The sequence below is a fragment of the Scardinius erythrophthalmus genome, assembly GCF_964197995.2.
Source record: "Scardinius erythrophthalmus genome assembly, chromosome: 21".
Classification (NCBI taxonomy): Eukaryota; Metazoa; Chordata; class Actinopteri; order Cypriniformes; family Leuciscidae; genus Scardinius; species Scardinius erythrophthalmus.
The window spans coordinates 11,856,780-11,883,466 of NC_138241.1; the positions used below are offsets into that span (position 1 = coordinate 11,856,780).

Here is a 26,687-nt window from a genome sequence, read left to right on the forward strand (position 1 = left end):
ATTGCAAAAATAAAACCTTTTATTGAAGTAAAAGAATTGAAAGTGTGTGTGTGTGGGGGGGGGGAAACACGTTGGGAACAATTATTAAAACACGTTGGGAACAATTATTTGCCCCCTTTTATTAAATACTTTTTGCAACCTCCTTTTTCCAAGATAACAGCTCTGAGTCTTCTCCTATAATGCCTGATGAGTTTGGAGAACACCTGACAAGAGATCAGAGACCATTCCTCCATACAGAATCACTCCAGATCCTTCAGATTCCCAGATCAATGTTGGCGCTTCTCCTCTTCAGTTCATCCCACTCATTTTCTATAGGGTTCAGGTCAGGGACTGGGATGGCCATTGCAGATGCTTGGTTTTGTGCTGTGCTGTGGTGTGGTGTGGTTTTGGGCAAAAAATTAGGCCCATAGCATTAAAGATACAGCAGAGTATTTCATTTTACACATTGGGGCACATAACTGACACTACTGGAACTTCAAACGGGACGGACTCTATGGTCAGATGAAACAAAAAAAAGTTGCTTTTTTGGCAGCAAACACTTAATATGGGTTTGGTGCACAAAGGGCTAAAAAAGTACCCCATGTGTAAAATGAAATACTCTGCTGTATCTTTAATGCTGTAGGCCTAATTTTCTGCCAGAAGTTCTAGATATCTTGTTCAGATACATGCCATCATGGATTCGATCAAATACCAACAGATAAAAAATCAAAACCTGACAGACTGCTAGAAATCGTATAGTGGGCCATGTTTGGATCTTCCAACAGGACAGTGATCCAAAAACAAAACATCAAAATCAAAAAAAAAAAATGGGTCACTGAGCACAAAACCAAGCATCTGCAATGGCCATCCCAGTCCCTGACCTGAACCCTATAGATGATGAGTGGGCTGAACTGAAGAGAAGAAGCAATAAAAGGTTAGATTATTACATTTTTTTTTCTTTTTTTTTTTGCAATAAAATATCAAAAGGATTAACAATGCAGATTTATTTTTATTTTACAGGGGGAAAACAATTCTGACCAGCACTATATATATAAAAATATCACTACCGTTCAAAATGTTGGGGTCAGTACCCCTAAAAATTTTTTTTTAATGTTCTTGAAAAGTCTCTTAGTGCTTAAAGGAGAACTTGGTAGCTTTTTTAACTTAATAAAACTGTCTAGAAATCATTTGGATGGTTAAACAACCTGTTCTGGTGATATTGGTGACTTTCCCCGCTCCCCCCAGCGTTCCCAGGCGGAAAACCAACCTTGCAACTTGTTCACTACCGTCCCGGCAAGATAGAAATTGGAAGTCTCGTGAGAAGCGAAAGCGAGAACGAGAACGAGCGCGAAACACAAATTGCTTTACGGCAATTCGACATAAACACACACGCATTTATGATGTATTACCAGATTACCCACCTCAGTAGACATAGCTCCACGCGATACAGTTGGCTTGCTCCGATCAAAACAAACGCACATGAGCAGCAGTAGAGAGGGGGAGGAGGCTGCCGCAAGTGAGTTTTTTACGACTGTGTTGTGAAATATACGCCCCACCACAGCTGTAGGGGGAGCTCGTGGGGAAAACATGCGACAACAAAAGGGAAAATCAGCGAAGAAGTGACTAGAGTTCGCTAGAGTTGCCGAGTTCTCCTTTAACACTGACGTTTGTCTGCTTGTCCTGGAAAAAAAATAGGGATGCACCGATATGAAAATGTTGTCCGATACTGATAATTCTTTATATTTGAAAGCCGATAACTGATATATTAGCCGATAAAAATTCTAATTATATAATTTTTGAGAGCCTGATAACAAAAACAAAAGTCTTACCATTAAAAGCCATGTCCCAAGCACACATAATCTTCTCATGATATTTTTTGCGTACAGATGTGACGTAATGACGCAAATACATGCTCGAATTTCCCGTGGAAATCCACCAGTACCACTGGAATTAAAAACATCATTACAAGCTTACCGTTTTGAATCGAGCTAAGGCAAGCAGATAGTTTTGAACACTGGCTGGTTATGTACTTGCTCAAAAAATTCTTTTGGATAATTTTTAACCCAAAAAAGTTACGGACTGCAGCTTTAACTGCATTTTCTTTTTTTTTTTTAAGTGATTCCAATCATATTTCAAGCAATTCAAAACCATCATGGCGAACAGTGTGCATCTGAGCAAGTGTCTCAGCTGAAGGAAATAATCCATTATTTATCAGCTTTAATATATAGCCCAAATTTTCTTATCGGGCCGATAATGATAACATCAAAAACGAACATACATCGGTCGATACCAATATGGTGGCCGATATATCTTGCATCCTTGAAATTATTTTTACTTCCCCGATGAGACGAGTAGCATGATTAAAACATCAATTACAAAAAATAACTAAGGAAGCACCGAAACTTTACCTACAAAAAATATTTAGGGTGAGAATGATTCTGATCTTATTACATTCAGCGTAAATGGTAATTGATATGGATAATGTATTGATGTAATAAGGTTGCGCCAGTTGAGGCTTGTGCCAAAGTCTGTGTGTGAGGCAGATTCTCGTGAAGAAATCAAAACCAATGAGAGCAACAGCACACACAAAGTGGTCACAAAATTGTGTAAAATGAGTCGATAGATAGATTTTTGGATGGATGGATGGATGGATGGATGGATGGCTCACTCTCCACACACATATGCTCGCAGACAATTCCAGTTTCATGCACAGAAACCAGCTTTAGTGTCAAAACTACAACATCTTACTGTCTCTATCCACAATTATCTCTTAAGCTTCTAGGTTTTATGGTGATGCTGTTTTATCACTTAATTTCCCTTTGGGGTTCAATTATCCATGTCTATCAATTCTATCAAATAATATATATTATGTCAGAGGCATGGCTTAGTGGTTAGCGAAAATGCTGACACACATTGAGCTGTGGCGTTAATGTGGGTGAAGCAAGTTTGAGTCGAGCACGCAACATTCCTAAATGCTGTTTCCATTGCTTGCCCCCATCGATTGCTGGTTTTACCAACAATAAAAGTTTTTCTATTATTAAACATTTCTGCAAAAACAACAACAAAACACTTGCAATGAAGTTAACACAAACATGTACAAATATGTTTCAAAGTAGAATAATTCAGGTATCAGCATCTTTCAGAAAATAGCATATTGGACAGTTTAAAGCTAATTTATAACGAATCATTTAAAATGGATTTAAAAATAAGTTTTTTTCTCCAATACTTTATACTCTTGTAGATGCTGCTTATGTAATGTTACACAACTTAATGGATTGCTGTACAGTGCATGTGACTAGGGAGGATTCACACACCTGAAGCAATGTTCCATGTATGTGGTTTTGTTGAATTCCTGGTCCAGGTGCAACAGGCAGCTCCTCCAGTAGAGTTTGGATAGTGGAGGGAACTTGAGTCACCAGAACGAAAGGAACCAGGGCTCTCGCAGCCATTTCACGTGTGCGGTACACTGCTGAACGACCACACCTACAAGAAAACCACAGTACAATGGACAACAGGTTCACAATTATATTTCAGCTGCTTCATGAACTCTTCAACTCTGAGTAACTGCATGGCATGGTAAGACAGATTTTGAGGAGGTTCTGGTGAAAGAGTGAGAAGTATTTTAGAAATTAATCTTCTTGAGAGTCGCCATTCAAGATTATAATTGTGCACACTCATTCCTTCAACTTCATGAGGTGCAACCTGGGATGCTTTAAAACAGCATTGAAAGAGTTCACATGTACTGTAAACAGTAAAAAACTGTAATGTTGTAAAATATTTTAATACATTGTAAAATTGAACTTTTTGTGAGGGCAAAGCAACAATTTCAGCATCATTACTCCAATCTTCAGTGTCACATGATACTTCTATTCTATTATATTCTGCTTATTTGGTGTTCAAGAAACATTACACACTATTATTAACATTGAAAAGTTATGTTTTGTGCTGCGTACATTTTTTTTTTGAAACTATGAAACCTTTTTCCAGGATTCTTTGATAAATAGAAAGTCCAAAAGTATTAATTTCTTTAAAAAAAAAAAGGATAAAATCCTACCGACCTACCGCAAATGTTTGAACTGTACTGAAAGTTCTTATTTTGCAAATAGCACAGGCAAAATGTATAGCTGCTTATTTAACTAACATAAAAAATTTCAACATGAGCAAAAGCTTTAAAGTCTATTAAAATTCTTTAAAGTCTAATATCAGAAGTCATGAGAAACACAAATTCATTCAAGTGTGTTCAAACTTTGATGCTACTATATCTGTATGTAAAAAAGTCATTTTATAGATTCCTGGAAGTTGTACTGAAATCTTTTAGACTGGTAGTAGAGTGGGGGGTCGGAGACTTGCTCAATTCATTTCCAGAGCAGCCCCCTGATGACTGAGATGACTGCTTTACAAGCACTAAATCTAAAAAGTTCTGGAAACTCCCCCCAGAAACTCCAGAGACACGGAATAGAAAATATCCATCCATCAAACAGAGGGGGGAAAAAGGAAAAAGAAAAATGTAGCAGCGATCATGCCTGTAGATAAATCAATGGACGTTAAACAGATGAACAGATAGAAACAACAAATAAACTTTAGCTAGATTTGGGAAGCTGTGATTGGGATCTGCTGACAGAAGATGAGAGCGAGCATGGAGGTATGAGTTTGTGTTAACATTTGCATTCTCTCCAAGACCTAACTGTAGCTAGAGAGCACAGCTCACTGACATTTCTGACCTCAAACCATAAATGACATATGGATTCTGAAAGGGACACATTAATCTGTACGATAACGTCTGGGGAGGCTAATGAAACCCATGTCATAAATGAAACTTTAAATTACATATAACTACTGTTCACAGGAAAGAGACGAGGTAAAACACTTGACTACAAGATATTGTGCACTTGCGTAACCTGTTTAAACACATGGGTATCACATTGACGACATTCATATTGTCAGAGCTTGAATTGTCAAGCACCTCTTTGATTCTTGAAATAGTCATGAAGAGCACCTGTAACCATAGTAACATAGTCCCTATACCCACACTTGCTGTCTTGTCTAGTTACATGACGTATGTCCGGTATTTTTTGGTCCAAGTGGGTGTGAAAACCGCAAGTGTGTGTAGAACATTTTAATTACCCAATGGGACACACTTATAAAAATGCAAGTAAAGTTTTACAGAGCTTTTACACATTTTGATTTTCAAAACTTTTGCACTAACCTCTATTAGTTCCTATGTAATAGACGACAAAATTGAATAATTGTGTAGCTTCTAATTAAGTGCTAAAAAAGCAGTTGCAAACATTTTACAAAATACACGTACTCATCTTTGTACCGATAAAAGTGCAACATTTTACTATCAAATTATATGCAATCGTTAATTCAACTTATACTAGAACATTGTCTCACGATTTCAGCGTATGTGAGTTCCAGAAAATGATGAATGATGGGATGCGGTTAGCCTCAAATACCGCTCTGAAGCAGTATTCAATTTTGTCTGCGTTAAAGGCACTGAGCTTTGACATTTTTTCAGATCTGGGCAGTAGAGGCCTTTGCTATATTTCATCCGTTTCACTTGAAACGGGCCTCACAACAGGCCAGCTTGAGCTTGAAAAAGAGCCCTGCCCTGCCATTACACACCAAGGACAGAGATTAAAAAATGCAAAATGGATAATGTATTGACTTAATAAAGTCGCGCCAGTTGAGGCTTGTGCAGCCTGTCTGTGTGTGAGGCAGATTCTCGTGGAGAAATCAAAACTAATGCAAGCAAAAATGGCAAAAATGCTAACAAAATGAATAAAAATGCCCCCAAAACTCAAGATATGGGGCAAAAAATGTCTCTGTGTGTGTTCTTGTTTTTAATATTTGTAACAGGACATAGTTGACCAATACCACACAAGCAAGCGTGTGCTGTTTTCTCGAATATCAGCACGATTGCAAATAAAATATTGATTTTATACAACAGTTCAATAAACTAGAAGTTAATATCAGGTGACTTACATTTTAGACTCAGAACATTGTCTATTTTTGCTTTTTTTTTTACCAACGAAAATAGTTCCAAACAAATCCACAGTAGAGCCATTGCGCATCTCAGAGAAACACTTGATTTTTTTGTAACTGAATGAATTCACGTTGAATGAATGACTCAATGACTCACTTGTTAAGGCAATGATTTGCTGCCACGTACTGGCAGTTTTAGTTTCACATTTAAAAGTATCCTTTTTTTTTCCCTTTTTAATGAAAAAAACAGAGACATTTATCAAAATATCTTTTTATGCTCCACAGAAGTAAGTCTTGGAACTCTTGCTAACGTGTAGGTCATTCATCGCATTAATTTTAGGCAGTGCACTTAACAGGTTACATACACGACACATGATAATATAAGAAGAGATGGTGGGGCATGCCATAAATAACTGTCTGATGACCACAGGTATATGTGCTGTACACACACTCTAAATGGGACAGAAAGCAAGCAGGAGACGCCAGCAACAGACAGCCAGACATGTGAACCTTCACCTGCTGGGTTTAAATTGCACCAACATACAGACATCCCCATTAACCCCCATGACATACATGTTGCCTTCAGCATTCACAGCATGACAACAGTCCACAGACACAGCTGGTCATATGATGCAAGGAGAGAGACCTATTTATGGCTGTAAATATGCGAGACACACAAAAACAACCTAACTTGTTGCATTCACCTTTTCTTTTATGCATTAAAAGGTACAATATGTAAGAATTTTGCATCAAAATAGCCAAAAACCACATGCACAATGTTATACATTTCTTTCAATTGTGTATTTACATTATCCTAAATGTTTCCAAGAATTTGTAAATTCAGAGAAATTCACAATTTTAAATAGTGCCCGTCCCTTGTCACTTGTCAATGATGTAATATCCACATTAGCCCTGGTTTCCGCTTTAACTGCCATAGTTACCATGGCGACAGATGTGGACAACTGTGTAATGTTTAGCGGCACGCTGTTGTTGTTTAGTTCAAACATTATGGACCATGGCAAGCAGACTTTGGGACAAAGGGATAACTAAAATGAGGATCAATATCGGCGTGGCGTTTTAGAGATGCCGAGAGCTTCACGACTTGACAGAGGTTCACGACTTGACGAGAGACACCGCTCTTGCACTTTATTAGACAAGTGAGCAAATGTACATAAAACAAATCAATGTTTTATAGCTCAACATGATGAAATGTTAGAATATGGTCAGTATGTTATTCTAATGTTGATCTAGCTTACTGCTAGTCTCATACAGCCAACATACTAACACATAGAATAACATTATAACTTACTTTCAACTCACTCAAATGCAGTTTAATATGATAGTGTAACGTTAGACCAAGTGAAACAGCGTTGCGTTACCTCACAAGTTTAATCCATCAAATAAACTGACCTGTGCGAGTTGTAATTCAGCACTTGCGGGTAGTTCGGTAGAATGAAATGTCCTCATTCCTTTATATCCGCGGGACTCGCGTATGACGCTGATATCTGTCTCTCATTAGCAATCGCACCCTGCTTCATACCACAGTCATGTTAAAAAACATGAATGTTTTCACTCATCTATAAAGATTATTAGATCCATCAGCATGACAGCAAGTTCCATGATTCCGCTTATCACTGCGTCATCAACCTATGCCTTTGTTATTGTAAGAGGTTAGCGACCACTAGCAGCGAAAAAAAGTAGAATGTGCTGCTGTCAGTCACCGCGCCGGTGTGGATACAGTCATTCACAATGACAGATTCTACTTTTTGGAAGTATGACCAACATAAGAATTTTCACCGGAAAATGTCGTCTGAACAAGTAAGTAACATCCACTTTTGTTCTGACCAACTAAGGGGAAAAAAGCATTGCAGTAAATCATATCACGTCACCGTGCAAATAATGCTTTGTTCTCAAATTGTTAATGTTAACAACACCAGCATTGATTGAATACATTTAGTGCCCTTCCGATATTATCCTTTTCGCATGGGCCGATTATAGTATCTTTTTTTCTCTGAAGTCTTTTGCATTTTACAGCGGGTGAATCTCCAGTTGTCACTGGTGATTGTCGTTTGAACCTTTCTGGATCCGCCATCAAATTAATAAGTTTAATTATATCAAGTGCTGTGAGAAAAGGCTATATAATCTCCACCTCCAACATCCTCACACGCAACATGGCCTACTAGCCGAGACTCCTTCTTTATGTGTACGGATGTGACGTAATGACGCAAAGACATGCTCAAATTTCCTACGGAAATCCACCAGTACCACTGGAATTAAAAACATTATTACAAGTTTACCGTTTTGAATCGAGCCACGGGAAGCGGAGAGTTTTGAACACTGGCTGGTTATGTACTTGCTCAAATTTATTTTGGATAATTTTTAACCCAAAAAAGCTACGGACTGCAGCTTTAAATAAAGGAAATAATAACAATACAAGTGTTGTGTTGATACTGGTTAAATCTAGTTAAATAATGTTCTTAGTTTTCCTTCCTATGATGGGGCACAAGAAAATACAAGAGTTTAACTGCCAGCTACAGTTTATTTTATTAAACTGTTTATTAATTATTTTATTTATTTTATTTTATTTTATTTTAGTATAAGCACCAAAATGCCAATGATATCCAGAAAAAAAAAATATGTATGCATAATTTGGACTTCTATTCACCCAAAATTATATGGGTGCCCCCCATATAAATTTGTATAATGCTTTACACAAGCCCAAAACACATCAGTACTCTTATTTTGAAATGTCTTTGCTTTACTACTTCCAGCTACTCATTCAGACAAGCCAGATTAAATATACACACTGTTACATTCATTTACAACATATTACAATATAAAAATAAATAAAGTAAATATAAAAATAAATAAAGTAAATATTATCATAATTCATCAAAAGTGGATCATAAGGAATCGCTTGGCCTAAATTCACAGTATTTACTGATCGCAAATTGCTCTGAAATCACGAGCAACAGCCACGCATTTTGACGTTGAATGCGCAGCACTAACATTATTTAAATCATCGCATTTTGAAAGTTAATAATGACATTAGGCCATTTCTCGGATTATTGTTTTCCAGACCTCTTAACGTTTAAAATTGATCAACCTGAATTTAAGACTTTTAAGGACCTGAGGGGACCCTGTGAACATTGCATTATTAAAATGTTGTCTTTTCTGTGCCACAGATGAAAGGAGGTCATACAGATTTGGTGAACTATTTCATTAATCTAAATAAAGAACTGTAAAAACAAACTTAAACATACAGCATAAGCATCTCAGAAACATATTTCGATCTAATGACTGCAAAAGTCTGTATTGTTCCCCCTTTCTGGCCTCATATGTTAACTATCAGTGTTAATTTGTCCCATTAAAAGTCTTTGGAGAGGAAATGACAGTTTGGAAGGGTGTAATTTTAGAAACACAGCAGTCTGAGGCGAGTCATCTCCAGGGGGCTTTCTCAGTCTCGACCCGCCATTACGGCTCAAAGGCCATCTGGCTCTTATTAGGCACGGTGGTACAGTTTCCCTGAGTATGACTCGGCAGTCTGCAAGCACCAAACAAACCTAATCTAAGTCTGGCTCAAAATCAACAGGCAGAGACGGCGTTGGGCAGCACCTGGCGAGAGCGCCATAACACAACTTGTTTATTCGAGTTCGTCTGGTTCTTGAGGCGCATTGGAGAAATGAAATGAGAGAGTGTACATGCAGTTCCATCACACGCTCCAGGAAGCACATCAGGGTATAAACGCACTTGATTTTTTCTGAGCTGCATGTTGATCCACCTAAAACGAGTTTAAAGTCGACATGAATTAAAAATCTTTTCTTTGAAAAAAGTTGCGATGAGATGGAAGTAGTGACAGATCTTCCTTCTTGTAACGCACATCTTAATGAAATGGAAACTTTGTTTTATCTATCGGTTGTTGATTGGATTAAGGCCGATCTGAAAAGGGAAGGTTTAACTGGACTAAATGTTCAGAGAAACTAAAGAAATTAAAAATGTGAAAATGATTTAAAAGTTTTCGGTGATTAAAACTGTAATAAAATATAAATATATGAATAACAAATGAAAACGAAATGTTTCCTTGGCAATTAACTTTAAAAAAAATATATATGTAGATAATTAAAAATAATAATAATTAAATATTAATATAAATTTGAAAAAAGAAAGCATGAAAAATACGTCTTTATTGAGTAAACACATAACATAGACGCTTTTTTTATTATTAAACCTTTTAAAGCCCATTATATGTTTTTATTTTTGGACCAAAGTGGACAAATTGCGAGCATCACCTAAACAAGGAACTAAAAGTAGCAGCAGAGAACCAAAGCTAACAGTGGAGATGACACTAGCAGAGACCACATCCAAAAGAATGCTTCTAGGAACCCGAAGCCAATGTACTAGATAAACGCATGCTTGCACTGTGCTTTTTTGAATGACAGAAATGCTAAGCTGTTAGCTAAATACACTGACCTCGTGTCTTATACCTGGCACAATAACATCCGAATTATCAGTCTGCTGGAACTAACAGTCCATCAGTCTTCTTCTTACAACCTTTTTTAAGTCCTGTGAGAGTCTTCTCTGACTTGCAATTTAGTCATCTATTTTTTTTTTTAGCCTTTAAAAGACTGGTCATAACTTTAAGTCAGCTCTTTAAAAAAAAACAAAAAACAAAAAAAACACTCTTCTTAACAGAGGCTTTCGCGGCTTAAGTTTATCCAACTGGGAAGAGGCTGATGGCCATTGCCAGCTTCATCATTACCAACACAATCATTAGTATATTATTCTAGTGTGGAAAATGTTGGCTTTACAAACAGGAATTCAGGGCAGCCTCATTTTTCCTGTGAATCATATGCAAGACAGCTATTATGTTATTTGTAGGTTGATTCCACCATAAACTGTAAACACTGTGGCTCTGTTACGCAATTAAAACATTGCTTAGTTTGTTTGATTTTCATTCACCCACTCTTTTCTCTCCATCCAGTTTTGATCCTGCATTTGGTCTGTCAATGGCCCCACCAAAATTAATGGTCTTGATCTATACTAGAAAGGGGTACTAATCTTTTTCAGCACTATCTGTCTAACAGTCACGCATACAGCATAAAAAAAAAAAAAAAAAAAAAAAAAAAAAAATTTCAGTTCTTCATAACCTAATTAGATCCTTAATTGCAGACCCCACCACATCCTTCTTGGGAACACGTTTCAGGAATTTCCATCTTGGAAGACCAGTGGTGTGACATTGTGGATCTGATGCACTCCTCATCCATATGTGCCTGGCAATTTAGATGTAAGCAATTTCCAGCCAACCACTTACATATGTTCTGGACATGCCTGTGGCTGACAGACTTTCGGTCAAGGTTATTTGGCACACTTAAGCAAGTCCTCAACCCTTGTTTTGGCATTTCCCCAAGACCAGACATGCCAGCTTCAGCATGCTATTTCCTTCACCACCATGCAAGCTATTCACACGTGTCTTCTTTTCAAAATGGATGTATCTTTATTTTAAATGCAAGCGTGGAACGTGGAAACAAGAGTGAAGGGAAAAACAGCATAAGTGTACAAAAATTTCAAATATGAGCAGAAAACATGATTTTGCATGCAATTTGAATAACTCCATGTTTCAGTTTTGTGCAAAACAATTTGATTTGTGCTTTTTTTTAGATGCATTTTTACATTTTTTATTCACACTTATTTTTTGATCTGTGACCGTGTTGTTTGCTATTCTGATAATTTTGCGTTTGTTTCAGTTTTGTGCACGTATTATTTTTAAATGCATTTTTACATTTTTGATTCATGCTCATTTTTATTTATCCATGACCGCAGTAGATTTTTTCTCTCAGTGGTTGCATATAATAATAATAATAAGAATAAAAACAATAATAATAATAATAATAATAATAAGAAGAAGAACAAGAACAAGAAGAAGAACAAGAAGAAGAACAAGAAGAATATTATTATTATTATATATGTATTTTTATTTTTTTTTACTTGTGGTTGTTTTCAGAGACATGCTACAAATCTTTCAACCTCTGTAGCACCAGTGTTATGTTTAAAAAAAAAAAAGTTGACGTACAGCCCAGCCTAAATGTATACTGACCTAGTTTTAGCATCAGGGTTTCCTGTCACCTCTCTCATGGAGATTGTCCAAACCCATGTTTGCTTAGCGTGTGACTATGTTTACCAATGGATTTTCAAAGTAGGGAAACTCTAATCTGGGAAGGGTATATTTCAGATATATTTGAAAATAAAAACTTCTATGATCTACAATAATATGAAACTAAATTAAGTGAACTAAATAAAATGAAACTGCTTTGTGTACAAAGGTTACCGAGGAAACGGTTCTACTTCTGTTGTTCCATAAGCGCCATCTACTGTCAGAGAGTGAATTATTCAGCCCGTTGCTGTCGATCGAAAATCAACCCATGTTTTTACGCAGCATACACGCTATGTTGTAAATGGTAACCGGTGGATTGAAAATATAATGCGCATTCTAAGAATTTTAATAATTATCCGACTAGACATTGTTAGACAGGGTTTAAATTAAATTAAATGAAACCTGAATCATTTCAGATATGTAAACACAGCTTTATCTATACCAAATTTTAAACTTTTAAAGTAACGATTTCTATTCAGATTCTCGTCCAAAATCTCGGGTCATCCCAGTTAAATTAGCTGAAGTGGGCAGCTCTGATGATCGGTTCTGTGAGGCCGCACACTGATAGAGAATAGGGCTGTCAAAATGGCTAAAAAACTAAATTAGAATGTTTTACTTAATTACTAATATTCAAATTATATTCTAATTTAAAATGCGTAATTTCAGTTAAGGGAAAAAACACTTTTGGCTTGTCTCCTGAGGATGAACAATGCAGCAGCACATCTAGTAGGTTCAACTGGATAGACTAACAAAAACATTAAACGCAACTACCATACAACATCATCGCATCTCGAGCCACTGATAAGGCTGCCTGACGTACACCTAAAATCTATAGTTTTTATTGCTCTAAGTTTTTGTGTAGAACTCATTTCCATAAAATGGAATGATTGCAATAAAGATAAATATTACTTATATAATTTACTTTCTTGGAATGTAGCTTGTTGTGGTAAAAATAGTTGTGGTAATAACATATCTACCCCGTCACAAAGACAAGGTTCAGTGCACACAACACAAATTCAGTGCGCCCAACAAATATATCAGATCTCTATGATTTATAACTACGCTGACAACACTGTGGGTCTACTGAAAACAACCCTGAAAGAAGAATTCAGCACTGATTGTGTAACAGAATCACAGTCTACTCAGGTAACTAATAATGGGTTGCCTCGTATGTCAACCAGCACGATAATTAACTGCACAGATTCCTCGAGTGTTTTGCCGAGAACCCTTGTGTTATTGTAAAGAGGCCTGATCAACACCGGACACCCAGACACACACAAATACACGCCTAGGGGAGAGGAGGGGGCCGAGGCAGCCAGAACAGAGCTATATTTAACATCTTCTACATGTGGGCTTCATTTGAGTGAATGCGCCTGCATACTTCCACTGACAAGAACCAGGCGGACCCCAATCCTCTGGTCCCTTAACCCTTGCGTGACTGCATCGAGAAAGGCTGAACTGTTGACTAGGATCCTTCTATTAATCTGTTCATCTATCCATGAGGTCTGACCCTCCTGTCATTCCTTGACTGTTAGGAAAATCCATCATAATATCTTGATATGACAAGGTTTAATAAAAGAGGGGGTGGTCTTGCGTGAGTCTGTTATTTGTGGTGGCTGGGCACTAGCTGTGGCGTTCATCACTCAGAGTGCATGAGAGTCGTGAGCTTGATCTGTGCTATCTGTGTTCCAGCCCCAAGGCCTTGAACTAGTCCTTTCTCTAGCCCAGGAAACGGCAACTGGCGGCCCGCGGGCCAAAACTGGCCCGTCAGCAATATTTTCTGGCCCGCCGGATTATTTTGGCAGTCCTAAATGCTGTACAAAACTCTTCCACTACTTGAGAAAAGCCGTAGTCGCGCGGCGATTTCACCGCCGCATACTGTGTGAAACGCCCATAGGGAATCATGCGGTGCAGGATTACATTTTAAAGTATAACTGTGCGTTCACAACGGACGCGAATAGCGCGTCAAATTCGCGCCTGCCGCGTCTAGTTATACGCTTGACCACTTTGTGTCCATTCGCGCGTCAAAAGACGGTAGCGGTCAGAACTCTGGTGTACTTTGGACGGAGCGTGCGGTCTGACTGACAATAGCCAACTCCCGACATCTTTTGACAGCGTATCCGCACTTAATTCTGACCGCCTGTACACCTATCTCTGAGGAGCTGTTTGGTACTGAAACCATTGTCAGTCAACAACATTCTTTTTTTGCAAGGATGTTTGAAATAGTTCGACAGAAAATAGCCTACTTCATTTCGTCAGTAGGGCAATATGATTTTCGTTTATGTTGCTTAGAAACTTGAGTGATAGGCTTTGTCCTATTTAATTCATGTTATTTATATTTCATATTTTTTTTCTGTGACATTTTTTTTCTCTGCTGACAGTACAATGTTAAAATAGCCTAATATTTATACTGACACGAACACAATTTTTGTATAGCATTTATAATTATTATAGGCTACTCCAATCTCCTTCTTTCCATTAGAGACATTTGAATGTGAGATTATGGAAACGAGATCTAAATTTTGTGGACCCGTCAGGTCGGGAAATAAAGCGGGTGAACACCGAGTGTATTTTAAGCGGTTGCTGAATAGAACCTTGTGGGAGCGGGACGAAAAAAAAACAGTCCCACGCAGACCTCCTTAAACCTTAGGTGTGTATGTGTGTGTCCCCGAATAAATAATAATAATAAAAAAGGAATAAAGTTCAAAAGTCGGACTGTACGGAATGAGGCATGATTGCTATTCACACCTTTATTAAAATGGCTGTAATATGTTACCACAATAGTAGCCTACTTGATCTGTTTAAAATGGTTTCCTTGATATATGCATAAGGTGTTAAATTAAAACTTAAAAATCAAAATTTAAATTTGTCTAATCCAGTAATTCATTTTTTCTATTTTTGATCTGAGCACAATCAGAAAATCAGAAAACCCGTCCTTATTTTTTTTTTTCATTTCAGTTTAGGAAATAAATAATGGAAAAACAAGTCGTTTTTCATCTTTTTATTTTTGGTTTTAATTTGAAAAAAAAAAAAAAAACGATTGAATGAATGATCCACGGACGGTGACGGACCCATCATATTCCGCAATTATAGGCCTATATAAGAGTATTTAATTTGTATCCATAGGCCTACTCTGTGTAGCTGGCCCGCCATCTACTGGCTAAAAAAAATATTGGCCCGCGGCCAAAGTTACTTGCCGACCCCTGCTCTAGCCCCTCCACACCTTTGCTCTGCTCCAGATGTCTGTTGCACACACAAGGGCTCATGACACACTTATGATACCATACAGGCACTTACACACAAACAATGTTCTAGAGCTTCCAAAATTCAATTAAATAAATGTTTAACACTGTTAAAGCAATAAAGTCACTATGATATCAGGACACATGTAACACTGATATTTATCTACAAAAAAAAAAAAAAAAAAAAAAAAAGACAAAAAAGATAATGCGTGTTCTAGGCCTGCACGATTAATCACAATAAAACTGAAACCATGTTATGGCTTAGTGCGATTAGCAAATCATAAAGGCTATGATTTAATTATATATATGCGCTGCATGTTTCAGATTAAAGTACAAAACTCTTTTCTTACACATGAGCAGCTCATTATCTGCCGGTGTTTGCAGGGTCTCCGAGTGGCTCAGTTCAAAATAAATCCCGGCGGCTTTAAATCAAAATAAAGAAAATTAAGAAATTAAATATTAGCACTGTCATTTTACAGTTGCAATGCAAAATAAAATTATAATTATTATATAATTATATATAGTGTATTCAATGTGAAAGGAGGAAAATAAGTTATTACTTTTCTACTTGGTTTCACCATATTGCATTTTATTTTTCTTTAATCAAAAGAAACCAATGTGAATATAAAAAGTACATTTATAGTAACACAAGAACACGCATTTCAAAGTAGATTTTTTAAGATTTTCCATTTTTTTTACTGAAACACTTAAATATCAGTAACCCAACAAATATTTGTAAAGTCTCACATGTAAGATTAAGTCCATTAAGTGTTGGGAAAAGATATGCACTTCTTACCAGTGTCTTATATACACTTCCTAGTGTATGATGTATATCCATGTCAATTAATTGCACATATTATTTTGATTCCTTAACAAGGAACAAAACGTATATTATCAATATTCATTTAATATTAATAATCATTAAACTAAACATTTGATAACAGCTCTTATACGTTCCATTTAGATTCCATTTAGAAAACAGGCCACAACAGCTCACTTCACATGTAAATTAAACAAGTTTCAACTAAAACAAACACTTTCTCACTAGTTTAAATACCCACAAAAACACAGAGAATTAAAAATAGAGATACAACTCTGTGCTAAAAGAAAAAGGCGGCAAAACCCTAATCACATAGGAGTATGAGAGTGGCGGACAGAATATTCCTGGCATAAACACTGGTGAGAATAATGTCACAGAGGGGGAAACTGGTGAGAGTCCAAGGCTTTTGTTCACCAAACGAAAAGCAGCCAGCAACAGTTGTGCACATTCACACACCTGTACATCATGTGACTATTACCTAATGTGCTGAGCTCATCAGTTTCAAATGAAGTTCTCTTCCACTGGATCTTCATCATATCAGTTAATATCAAGATATTTGTACTCAAGGAGAATAAGTATTTTGTCGGCACCATTTCTGCAGCAAATGCATTTGCAGCTTTTGACCGCTAAAGTGGCGCTAACCACAGACTTCTCCAATTTATCAGACAAATGCCTTGCCAATGGGTTAGATTTGACTGTTGCAGTCGGCAGAAAATCCAAGAAAAAACACTTCACAGGAGAATGTGGGCAAATTTAGCACTCTTGAACTTATGTGTAGACTATGCATTTGTTATTTAAAATGAATTTAAGCAGAACAGTAAATGTCAAGACTGTGAGACTATGCTATATAAAACTGTAGGCTACACACTGGGGTTTTTACACATTTAACAGGTCTGCAGTATTATTTATATAACTGAATACTATGTTATGTTATATTGTTGCTATAAAATAAAAAAGGTGGTTTACTTTGCATGTGAACATTAAAATAGTAGCCTTTTTTATTTTTCACAAATTTTTTAAATTCACATTTAATATTTTGCTAATAAAACACCATGCATTTCAACAGATCACGCATGTACTATATTTATTGTCTGTCCTTTTTTTAACAGGACTACTATTAATGCACATAACATGCAGAAAACAAAAAAAAAACAAAGGTTTATATATCTGTCCATGAATTGAGAAATCATTTTTAAGAGCACTTTTTATTAATTCCATCCTTTATTTTAGTTCAAATGTAAGCACACTGTATTACTGTATAGTGAGTAAATGATCCCTTTAAGCATTATTTATATGATAAATAATTAGTCAAATTTAAATATTACAATTCTATATTACTATTAGCAATTTATTGCATTATTTTCTCTTCATTTACAAATGAAAATGTCACAATTCCAGCCTTACTGAGAAATGGTGCCAAGTGTCCCTTTGCCGCACCTGATAGTGATTTAGTGAATGAGTTTCCCATGTGACAGTGTTGTATTTAACACCACAGACATTTTAATTGACTAACTGTATATCACAAACAAAAAATCTCACAACATTTTTGGTAGTACTGAACAAATTCTCTGACTAATACGGTAAACTCTTTGCATTAGAATTAGAGTAACAACAAACTTCAAAATGTTGTTGAATATGAAACTGGTGTTGATTTGTAAGTATCAGAAACCACAAGTTAAAGGCACACTGAAGTGCCTTGGAACGTGCAGCATTGTATGATGCGTTGACGTAATTTCCAATGAAAAAGGAAGCTAAGGCGGGACATATTGAGTGACTCCTCCCCCTTTTCAAATAGCCAAAAGCATTTAGTTTACCTCACAGACTACAATTCGTACTTGACAGCATCCTCATGGAAGCGAAGCCGAGCGCTGATGATACATTGGATTCAATATGAATAAAAATTAAAGTAGAGGTGTGAATAAATTCTAGCCATTTCATTCCTTACCAACGTACAGTTGGAAAATGTAATAAAACTCAAGTGTTTGAGCAACCGAACACACATCTCCAACCCACATTGCTCCGTGACGTGTCAACGGTCGCTTTGGCCAGGTGGTATTTATAGCATAGGGGGCGGAGCTTTAGATTCTAGAAAGCATTTGATTGGACAGAAGATGTGATGAGAAGCTGAAGTCTGCGATGATGTCATAAAAATCTGTGATCCATTTTAGCGAAAGTGAGAGACTGTAAGTTTTGATTGCTTATATCTCCTAAATGCGAATTTTGTTGATTTGGAACACACCAGCTCATTCATAACCTTGAGGCTAACATATTCATTCTAAAAGCTAAAAAACTTTTACATTTTTTTTTTTAAATCAAATAATTCTGATTTTAGGGGGCCTTTAATGTGCTCATGGTATTATAATAAATGTAGCATATGAATGTAGCATAATTTGTATAAATAGACTGAGGATGGAGTTTGTCTATATGTCTACATAGTAGGTTACCCTATTATTTATAAAAAAGTAAAATCCTGATGCATTATGGATATATTCCAAACATAGAGAGCTTACAGTCTACGGTCTATATAGGCAGGTGATTTATAAGGCAGCATCCAAACTTGAAAACTCTACATAGGCAGAAAATGTGTGCTAGATAAAAGTGCTTTCCACACTGTGCTTAACCCTGGATTATCATTGTTCTAAACCCCGCTTTTATCCTCGGGTAAAGGAGCGTTTCACACTTGTAATTTAGAAGTGGGGTTAGCACCAATGAAGGCAGCTCACTAGGGTTTGGAACAGATCCTATATGTAATTGTATCGTTTCACCTGAAAAAGCAGAGGAAACTGCAAAATGCAAATCAACGAGTTCTAAATGAGATTTCAAATGGTGTCGGTCATGTGTGTAACACACAGAGTCAGGAGCTATGTTATCAAAAGCAGCAGTGGGAGCAAGACTTCTCCACCCTTATTTTGAGCCAAAACAAACACCATCCTGCTATTGTTTCTTTCATCCGAATAGATATATTGCTCCCCAGCTGGAGGAACACAATGTTCTGTGACACACAAATGGGAGTGGGAATGATTACTCCTGGCTCTGGGATCATGACTAAGACATATCCCTCACTCTGTGTGTGTGTGCGTGTGTGTGTGTGTGTGTGTGTGTGTGTGTGTGTGTGTGTGTGTGCGTGTGCGTGTGCGTGTGTGCGTGTGTGTGTGTCTGTTTGGATTCCACTACAGGTACTTGCAGAATATGTTCCAATAATATTTTTCCGACTTTGTCTAAATAATGAAAAAAATGTGTGAACGGACACAGCAATGGCAGTTTGTATCATTACAAATGATAAGAGAAGAAAAAAATGTGGAGTCAGAGGAAAAAATCTATTACAGGAAAGGATGGACTGAGTTGAAGGATGGGATGATATTCAAAGGAAGCAGCATGTGACACCAGAGGGTTTAGAAATAGTCAGCTGAATCAAACCAATATTTTATTTTCATCTCTTGTCCAGCATTGCATTTAAAAAAGTGATCGAAATGTCTACACTTACCTGATGATTAAGGGCATAAAGGGAGCTAAACCCAGAGGAGATGATGAACCATCCATTGGAGACGGGTAGAGACGACCCAAAACCAACAACAACAAGAAAAGACTGGGGTGCAGTTTCACCTGCCCTGAATCACTGAAAAAAAAAAAAAAAAAAAAATGCATTACATTCACTTACTTTCCTAAAATACTTGACTAGTGTAACTTGTTACTTACTTACTTATTTACAAGTCTAAAGTCATGCGTAAATAATGTGTAAATGTAAATGTTTCTGACTACCTTAACTGACAAGTTAACTTCCAACTATACAAACGCAACCAACAAAGGCATTCACTTGCAAACATATAACTAACCGAACTATCCTTACTAACCTGTATGAAACTTCATAAGTTTTCTAACTTATTTAGCATTACATTAAAGGAACACGCCGACTTTTTGGGACTTTAGCTTATTCACCGTATCCCCCAGAGTTAGATAAGTCCTATAGATAAGTCCTGTTAGATAAGTGATTTGCCCGCAGCACCTGAGAAGCCCCGTGGTGAGGAGCAGAGAGTTCACTCAGAGTTGGAGTAAATCACTCCGCAGAAGTAGCAGTGCTTCGTCTAAATAAGCAAGTCACTTTCTAACATAGGCCTATAACTTAATGAACGAACCTACCTGACTTACTTGACTTCATAACTTCTTTTCCCAACTTATTTAACTAGAATAACTTGCTTAAAGGGTTCATGAACTGCATTTTTCAAAATATAATTTTATCTGAGGACCACTTATAATGTTATAAAGATTTTTTCATCAAAAACATTCGTAGAAGTAATTAGAAAGCCATTTTTGATCCTGTTTTGACCCTCTTTCGAACACTCCATTTTCATAGGAATGTCGCATTCAAGACTTGCAAGTAAACGCCCACTGCTATGATTGGGTAACAGTTTAGTATATTAAAATAATTTTCAAAGTCACCTCCATTTCATGTGTGGGGTTGTTTTAAAACCTCCCAATGTTGAAAAATATCTTGTTACATATTTGAAACATTTGCCAACAATATGAAACATTTATGCATATTACATATGCTTTATAAGTCTTAGTTGTGGCAAATAAAGTTTAAGTACTTCAAGTAATTACCACAGTTTTAATTGACAAAGGATGACTTATGTGTTTTTGTGTAAACAGAATTATGATTGAATGTACCATTGTTTGTCACACTGTCATTCTTCAATTACACATCCGGAAACAATGCCATACATAAAAACTGTGTTATTGTTCCCATTATTTATTTGTTGTCTTGGATGGAGTTAAACTGGAGTCCATGAACTGTTTATTTGACTGTATAAGCTTGGTTTCATATGTAAAAATTGGCATTTTTTCCTGGTGTGTAATTGTTCCCAACATTGTATTTAATCATTATTTACTGTTCCATATGAACTTAAACTGGAGTCTATGGAGTAATTATTTGATTGTTTAACTATGATCACGATCATATTTTTATTATTGTGCTTTCTATTATTAAGAATAAGTGAAATTGTCACACTGACGAAGGCAAAGAGCCAAAGCGTTTGTATAATCTTTATCTCCTGTTTGTAATAAAGTATTTTTAGAGTGCAGACCTTTTTTGCATTTTTGAATTATTCCTTATACATACAGTAAGCAGAGCCTTGGATAAAACTAACTATATATATATCGAATCATATCATTTTCATCAACTATACATATCGTTGCCTTTTTATATTGCGATATCTTGATATAATGATGTATCGTTAAACCCTTAGCTCTTATATGTCAAAAGATCATGGAACATTTGATACTAACTTTAACTTTTTCCACCTTTGTTGCCATTGGCTTGGCTTGTTTAGTTGGGGACATGAAATTTAACATTTAATTTAATATTCAACAATAACATTGATCTGCCTGCATTGACACTATTATACAAGAACTGAACTGAGCTGGACGATGACCACGGTTTAATCAAAAGCGGCTATATATAAATTAATTAAATTAATAACCTTTTTAAAAACAAAAATGAAACATCACTGAACTTACTTGAGCTGGATTGTGACGCTATTTTCTTCTGGAAACAAACTTTTTTGCATTATTTTCCTGTTCTCTGTAAAGCTGCTTTGAAACAATCTGTATTGTAAATAGTGCTACATAAATAAATGTGACTTGACTTGACTAACATAATTTTCGCAACATAATAACTAACTCAACTAACCTAAATAACTTGCCTGTGTGTTATAACTGAACTTGACTTGACTAACTGAACTTACTAATGTCGACAGGGCTATGACAGAGGTAATATCAGCTGAGGGGTGACCAGCCACCACACACATTCAGCTACAAACACACAGTTAAACATGACAAGATGAACACATGTACACATGGCCACTATTACAAAACCTCCATTTCCTTTCTCTTTTACTACATTTCTACACGTGAAATGTGCTTTTCTGTCAGCCCAGTGGAAACTCAAGACTTTTGCCAGAGTAAACACGAAAAAACAGACAGAAAAACACGCAAATATAAATTACTCATATCTTTCTATTACCCTGAAAGGGCCAAAATCTGTTCTGTTCTCTATAGGCCGTGAGCTTTCCACGGCACAGCTGCCAGCTGTGGATATGCTTGTCATTACTACATCAAACATGGCCAAACTCACCACCAAGGGGTCCCAGGAGCCCGTAAACCCTGGGCCAGAGTGCAGGAAATGCTATTTTGCTAATCAGGGCCTGGGTAATGCATTTAGAGTCTGATTTCAGTCAAACACAATGTGGGAGAGTCAAGAACTTGAGATCATCCCTAAGCCCAGAGAGATTGAAGTGTTAAACTTCATCCACATTCATGAAAAAAAGCTGAAAGGGGAGTGCGAGAAAGAACCAATGGAATACAATAAATCAGAGGAATGGAAAAAGACGCTAAAATGAGCGAAAAAGTGCAGCCAGGGTGAAGAGGTGATAAGACTGGAAGAAAATGTGAAATTAGCAAAGAGAGTTAGTTGGAGTTCAGTCTTGGCTTCATTTGCCCCAGTCTTTTCATCTCATTTCATATCTGGTGCATGTCCAATCCAACCCTCTCGACACTCATTTCCCATGTTAAACGTTTAAAATTGTTATAAACCTCTCAAGCTGAGACAAATCATTCATCACGATTTCGTCCGTGCTCATGAAATCTTTATATCGCAAACCGGATTACAAATTGCAAGGAGGTCGATGACCCGTATTCCAGAAATCCCACAGCCTGCTTTCCAGATAAAAGAAACGTTCTGGATTGAACTTCAATAGGAAAAACTTCTCAATCACATTAAATGACATACTCCCCCCTAGATATCCCATGATGCTCCCTTCGTATTTGGTAAAGGTGGGTGGCGCAGGGATGCTGATGATTTTTAAACCTCTTTCGCACTTCTCTCTACCTTTATTTATATGAGAAATGATTTATTGGTGGTATAAAATACGAGCATTGCGGAGTCCGACTGGCTTGGCAAGCGGGATGCGAAGACTAGGCCGTGGGAAAGAGTCAGACCACTCTTAGCTAAAAGGAGAGAACTCCAGACTGAAAACGCATTAAAATAATTTGATACATATTAAGATAATATTGGCTCAAGGGCCTCTTGCACAATGTGAGTGCTATTTGGAAGAGTAGCTCATCAGTCTGTGGAGAAATTAAATGAGGGAGATAAGAGACTAACATGTTCTCACAGTGTAGAGTGCAGCCTGGATCCAACATGGCTGATACTCCCACATGCGGTTTACTTATCTGAGGCATCTCAGCTAGGAATCTGTCCATCAGTGTGGTCAAGAATGCTTAATAGGTCTAAAGAGGCTTGATGAGGCACTTAAACGTTCTTAAATAAGGGCCTCAGAGAAATTAAAGAAGGGTGAGAAGAACTGCACCCATTTAGCGAACGCTGGGATCATTCAACTCTTTAACAACATCCGACACAAATCGCACACACATTGCAGGGTCTTTTGTTGGGACATTCTCACCTGTTCACAGAGGCTGCAGCTTCCTGTAGCTGACTAAGAAGGAAAGGATAGAGGGCAGGAAAACGAGTGAAAAACTCTCGGCCGGTCATCCTGTTAAGAGAAGAGAGAGAGAGATTAAAGTGACAGTATGTGTAGTATTACACAATCAGATGAGAAATGACAATTGACTGTATTGCAAGTGAGACTTTTAATTTGACAGTGCAGATGCACAGGAGCCCCCTTTCTCAGTCTTCATTAGTTTACTGTGTTCAACAGTTCTGTCGAATAATTAAAAGGCAAATGCTATGACACTTTCTTCACATACTATCGGCATTCAACAAATACACATTTTAAACAAGTCTCCGAATATCTCATAAGCATTTAATGGCACAAACTTTGAGCTGTTAGATCTTGTGTCCATAGCTTGCATAAATGCGAGGAGTTTAGCTCTCAATTGAGACGTGTGAGCAATCAACTTTAAGTCCTTGGTCAAATTTATGAAAATCTAAAATGACAAAATCCAGTCTTTTCCACAGGAATCCATGCGATTGAGAATTTCACATGTGGGTGAAAGATTTCCCCACACAGATTTCGCAATGGATTCAAGCTGGTTACGTGGATTTGAAAGTGACTTCTGTGTGAGCTGTGCTTCATACATCGTCACGCTATTGACAATAGACATTGGACCTTTTTGCCTTAAATTTCTCTAATGTGAAGGCAGCATTAGGCCCGGGTATTCTTCAATTCCCACGTTCCACTCCGTCTTGCACACACAGTCGTGACCGCACAGCTTTACAGTATGCACAACGGTGGATGAGCACGGATGGATGTGTTTGACACATGTGCAGTACAATTGCTTTTTTATACTCTACCAGATGTCAGAGGGCAGCACTGAGTCGTGTCATTTACAAGACATTCACTTGGAAGGATAGAAGAAGAAAAGTAGCGGATCCAGTGATGCCAACTTGGCAATTTTGTTACTAGATTTAGCAACTTTTTCTTTCAAAAAGCACTTAGCAACAAATTTAGCTATTTTTTATTTTATCAACTCATGAATAGTTGCTAACTCAAATGCTAAAATATGGGGTAGTAAAGTGTCCATCGAATACACACTTCATAATCTCACCAGAAGGAGTAGGTCATCCGTGTTCTTTTGCCTATTGTTTTTTGCATACTATATAGTTTTGGACGCAGCGATTGTGTATTCTACGTAATGATGCGGTTTTACGTCATTATGTAATGAGGTCATCACGCAATGACACCAAAACCTAATTTAGCAACAAATCAACCTGCCTCTAGCAACTTCACTTGAAAATGAGTTGGCATGCAAAGTTTAGAACAAGAACTAAAACAAAAATGATGAAGATTATGCAGGTATTATATCGCTCTTTACACACTCTTCTTTGACTACTGCCACCTAGTGTACTCTTCTGTCTCAACATTAACCTTCCGCATCCAACTTCCACATGCGCTGTTGTACGCACACCATCCATGTGGTCATAAAAATTGGGCTGCAATTAATTTGTCATCGGGAGGGTCCGTTGACGTCCGCAGATCCAGTGCTTGGTCGGTGCTTTTTAGGTCAAAGAACGGTTTGACCTAAAAATATCAAAATTGAAACTACTGCGGAAAAAAAGACGCCTACATCTTGGATGCCCTTGAGGTAAGCTAAAACATACCAAAATTTTATTTCAAAGTGAACTATCCCTTTAATTTGTAAATAATTGCTGGATCAAAAACAGCAATTAAAATGTGCTGTGACCAACATTAACCATACAAATTAAGTACGACACAACTGTAAGAGCATCATTCACAAGTTTCTGCACGGCCCAAGTCTCAGCCTCAGACGTCATGCTCACGGACCGCTGGCAGAACGTCTGATTCATATGGCACACTTAACTGGAAACACTTCAGGATTTTCGTTTCAAAGTCGTCATCTGATTGGTTGAATCCTACAGGATGTCCGGGAGAAGTGCGTGTCATTTTCTTTAACGGTCCGCCTGGAAACAAACCGCTGTGACGCCAAACCCCCTCATGGAAGAAGAAAGCCGTTGTGTTTACAACTGTGACAAAGAGCACTTACCAGGATCAACTAAACGCTGGATTTTCAAAAGTATGTGAAGTTTGTGGCTCCATTGTTGCAGTAAACTTGCACAACGTTCTTGAATGAATAATTTATTAGATGCACACCGGCCTGTTATTGTAGGGACTTTATATTTTCACGCCCCAAAACATGATGCGGAAACAAAACGAACTGTGATTGGTTGCGTTACATGTCAGTCAAACATCCTCTTGGGCGGTCCTTGGCCAATGAAAACTGCAATAGAGTCGTCAGTCTGAAGGTCTGGCTATATTCACACTGGCGCTACGTTTTCAATTAATTCCTATGGAAGTTAAGCCTCACCCTCACGCACGAGCAAGAAGATCAACTTCTGGATGAACTGAAAATGCTTGCTCGCGTCGCACAGTCACAGTGTAATGCACTTGCTTAAGCCGGATCGATTAAAAACAATGCTGGAATCCTACAAAATCCAACATTTTTCGGAACAGGATCTGACTAATGTAAAGCACTGCGCAGACCCTCGAGATGACAAAAATTACGTCACGCTGACAGTGTCCCACTGTGTCCCAGTGTTTAGTGCCCACAGAGATTAATAATCATACCCTAATACTCTATTAATAATAGAAAAACACAGCACACCCATATATTGGGTTAAAAAGACTGAACTAAATGTTTAAAAGGGACCATGAAAAGTATTTTCAGATTTTTATATTATGTTTCTGGAGGTTAGCTTACAAAGTTTGCAAAGTTTTTGCATCAAAAAAGTTCAAATACATGAAAAAATTATTCTCCATCCCCATTTACACAAACACTTAATTTCAAGGGTAAGGGTGCTCCGGTTAGGATTTTTGGAGCTGATCACTGATAATACGAATGGTGTTCCCTGAAAAAATGAAATCGTTACACAACTTTCTCAACTATTCACTTAAGACAAAACCGACCGTTTATGTGTATACTAGTCAAGACGGTAATTTTGTACATACATTTGTGTGTACTTGACCATTTAAGGGTA

At 37.2% G+C, this 26,687-nt stretch overlaps 1 protein-coding gene across 2 annotated transcripts in view; it reads right to left on the reverse strand.

Annotated features, from left to right (window-relative positions):
• The window catches only part of thada (THADA armadillo repeat containing), a 107,089-nt gene that overhangs the window by 38,122 nt on the left and 42,280 nt on the right, over positions 1–26,687 (reverse strand). For both annotated transcript variants that reach the window (XM_081351949.1, XM_081351950.1), the window contains exons 27-29: positions 23,635–23,724; positions 19,662–19,793; positions 3,294–3,462 (exon numbers count right to left, since the gene is read on the reverse strand). In XM_081351949.1, coding sequence (XP_081208075.1) covers positions 3,294–3,462; positions 19,662–19,793; positions 23,635–23,724 — 391 coding nt within the window. The remainder of the gene's footprint in view (positions 1–3,293; positions 3,463–19,661; positions 19,794–23,634; positions 23,725–26,687) is intronic.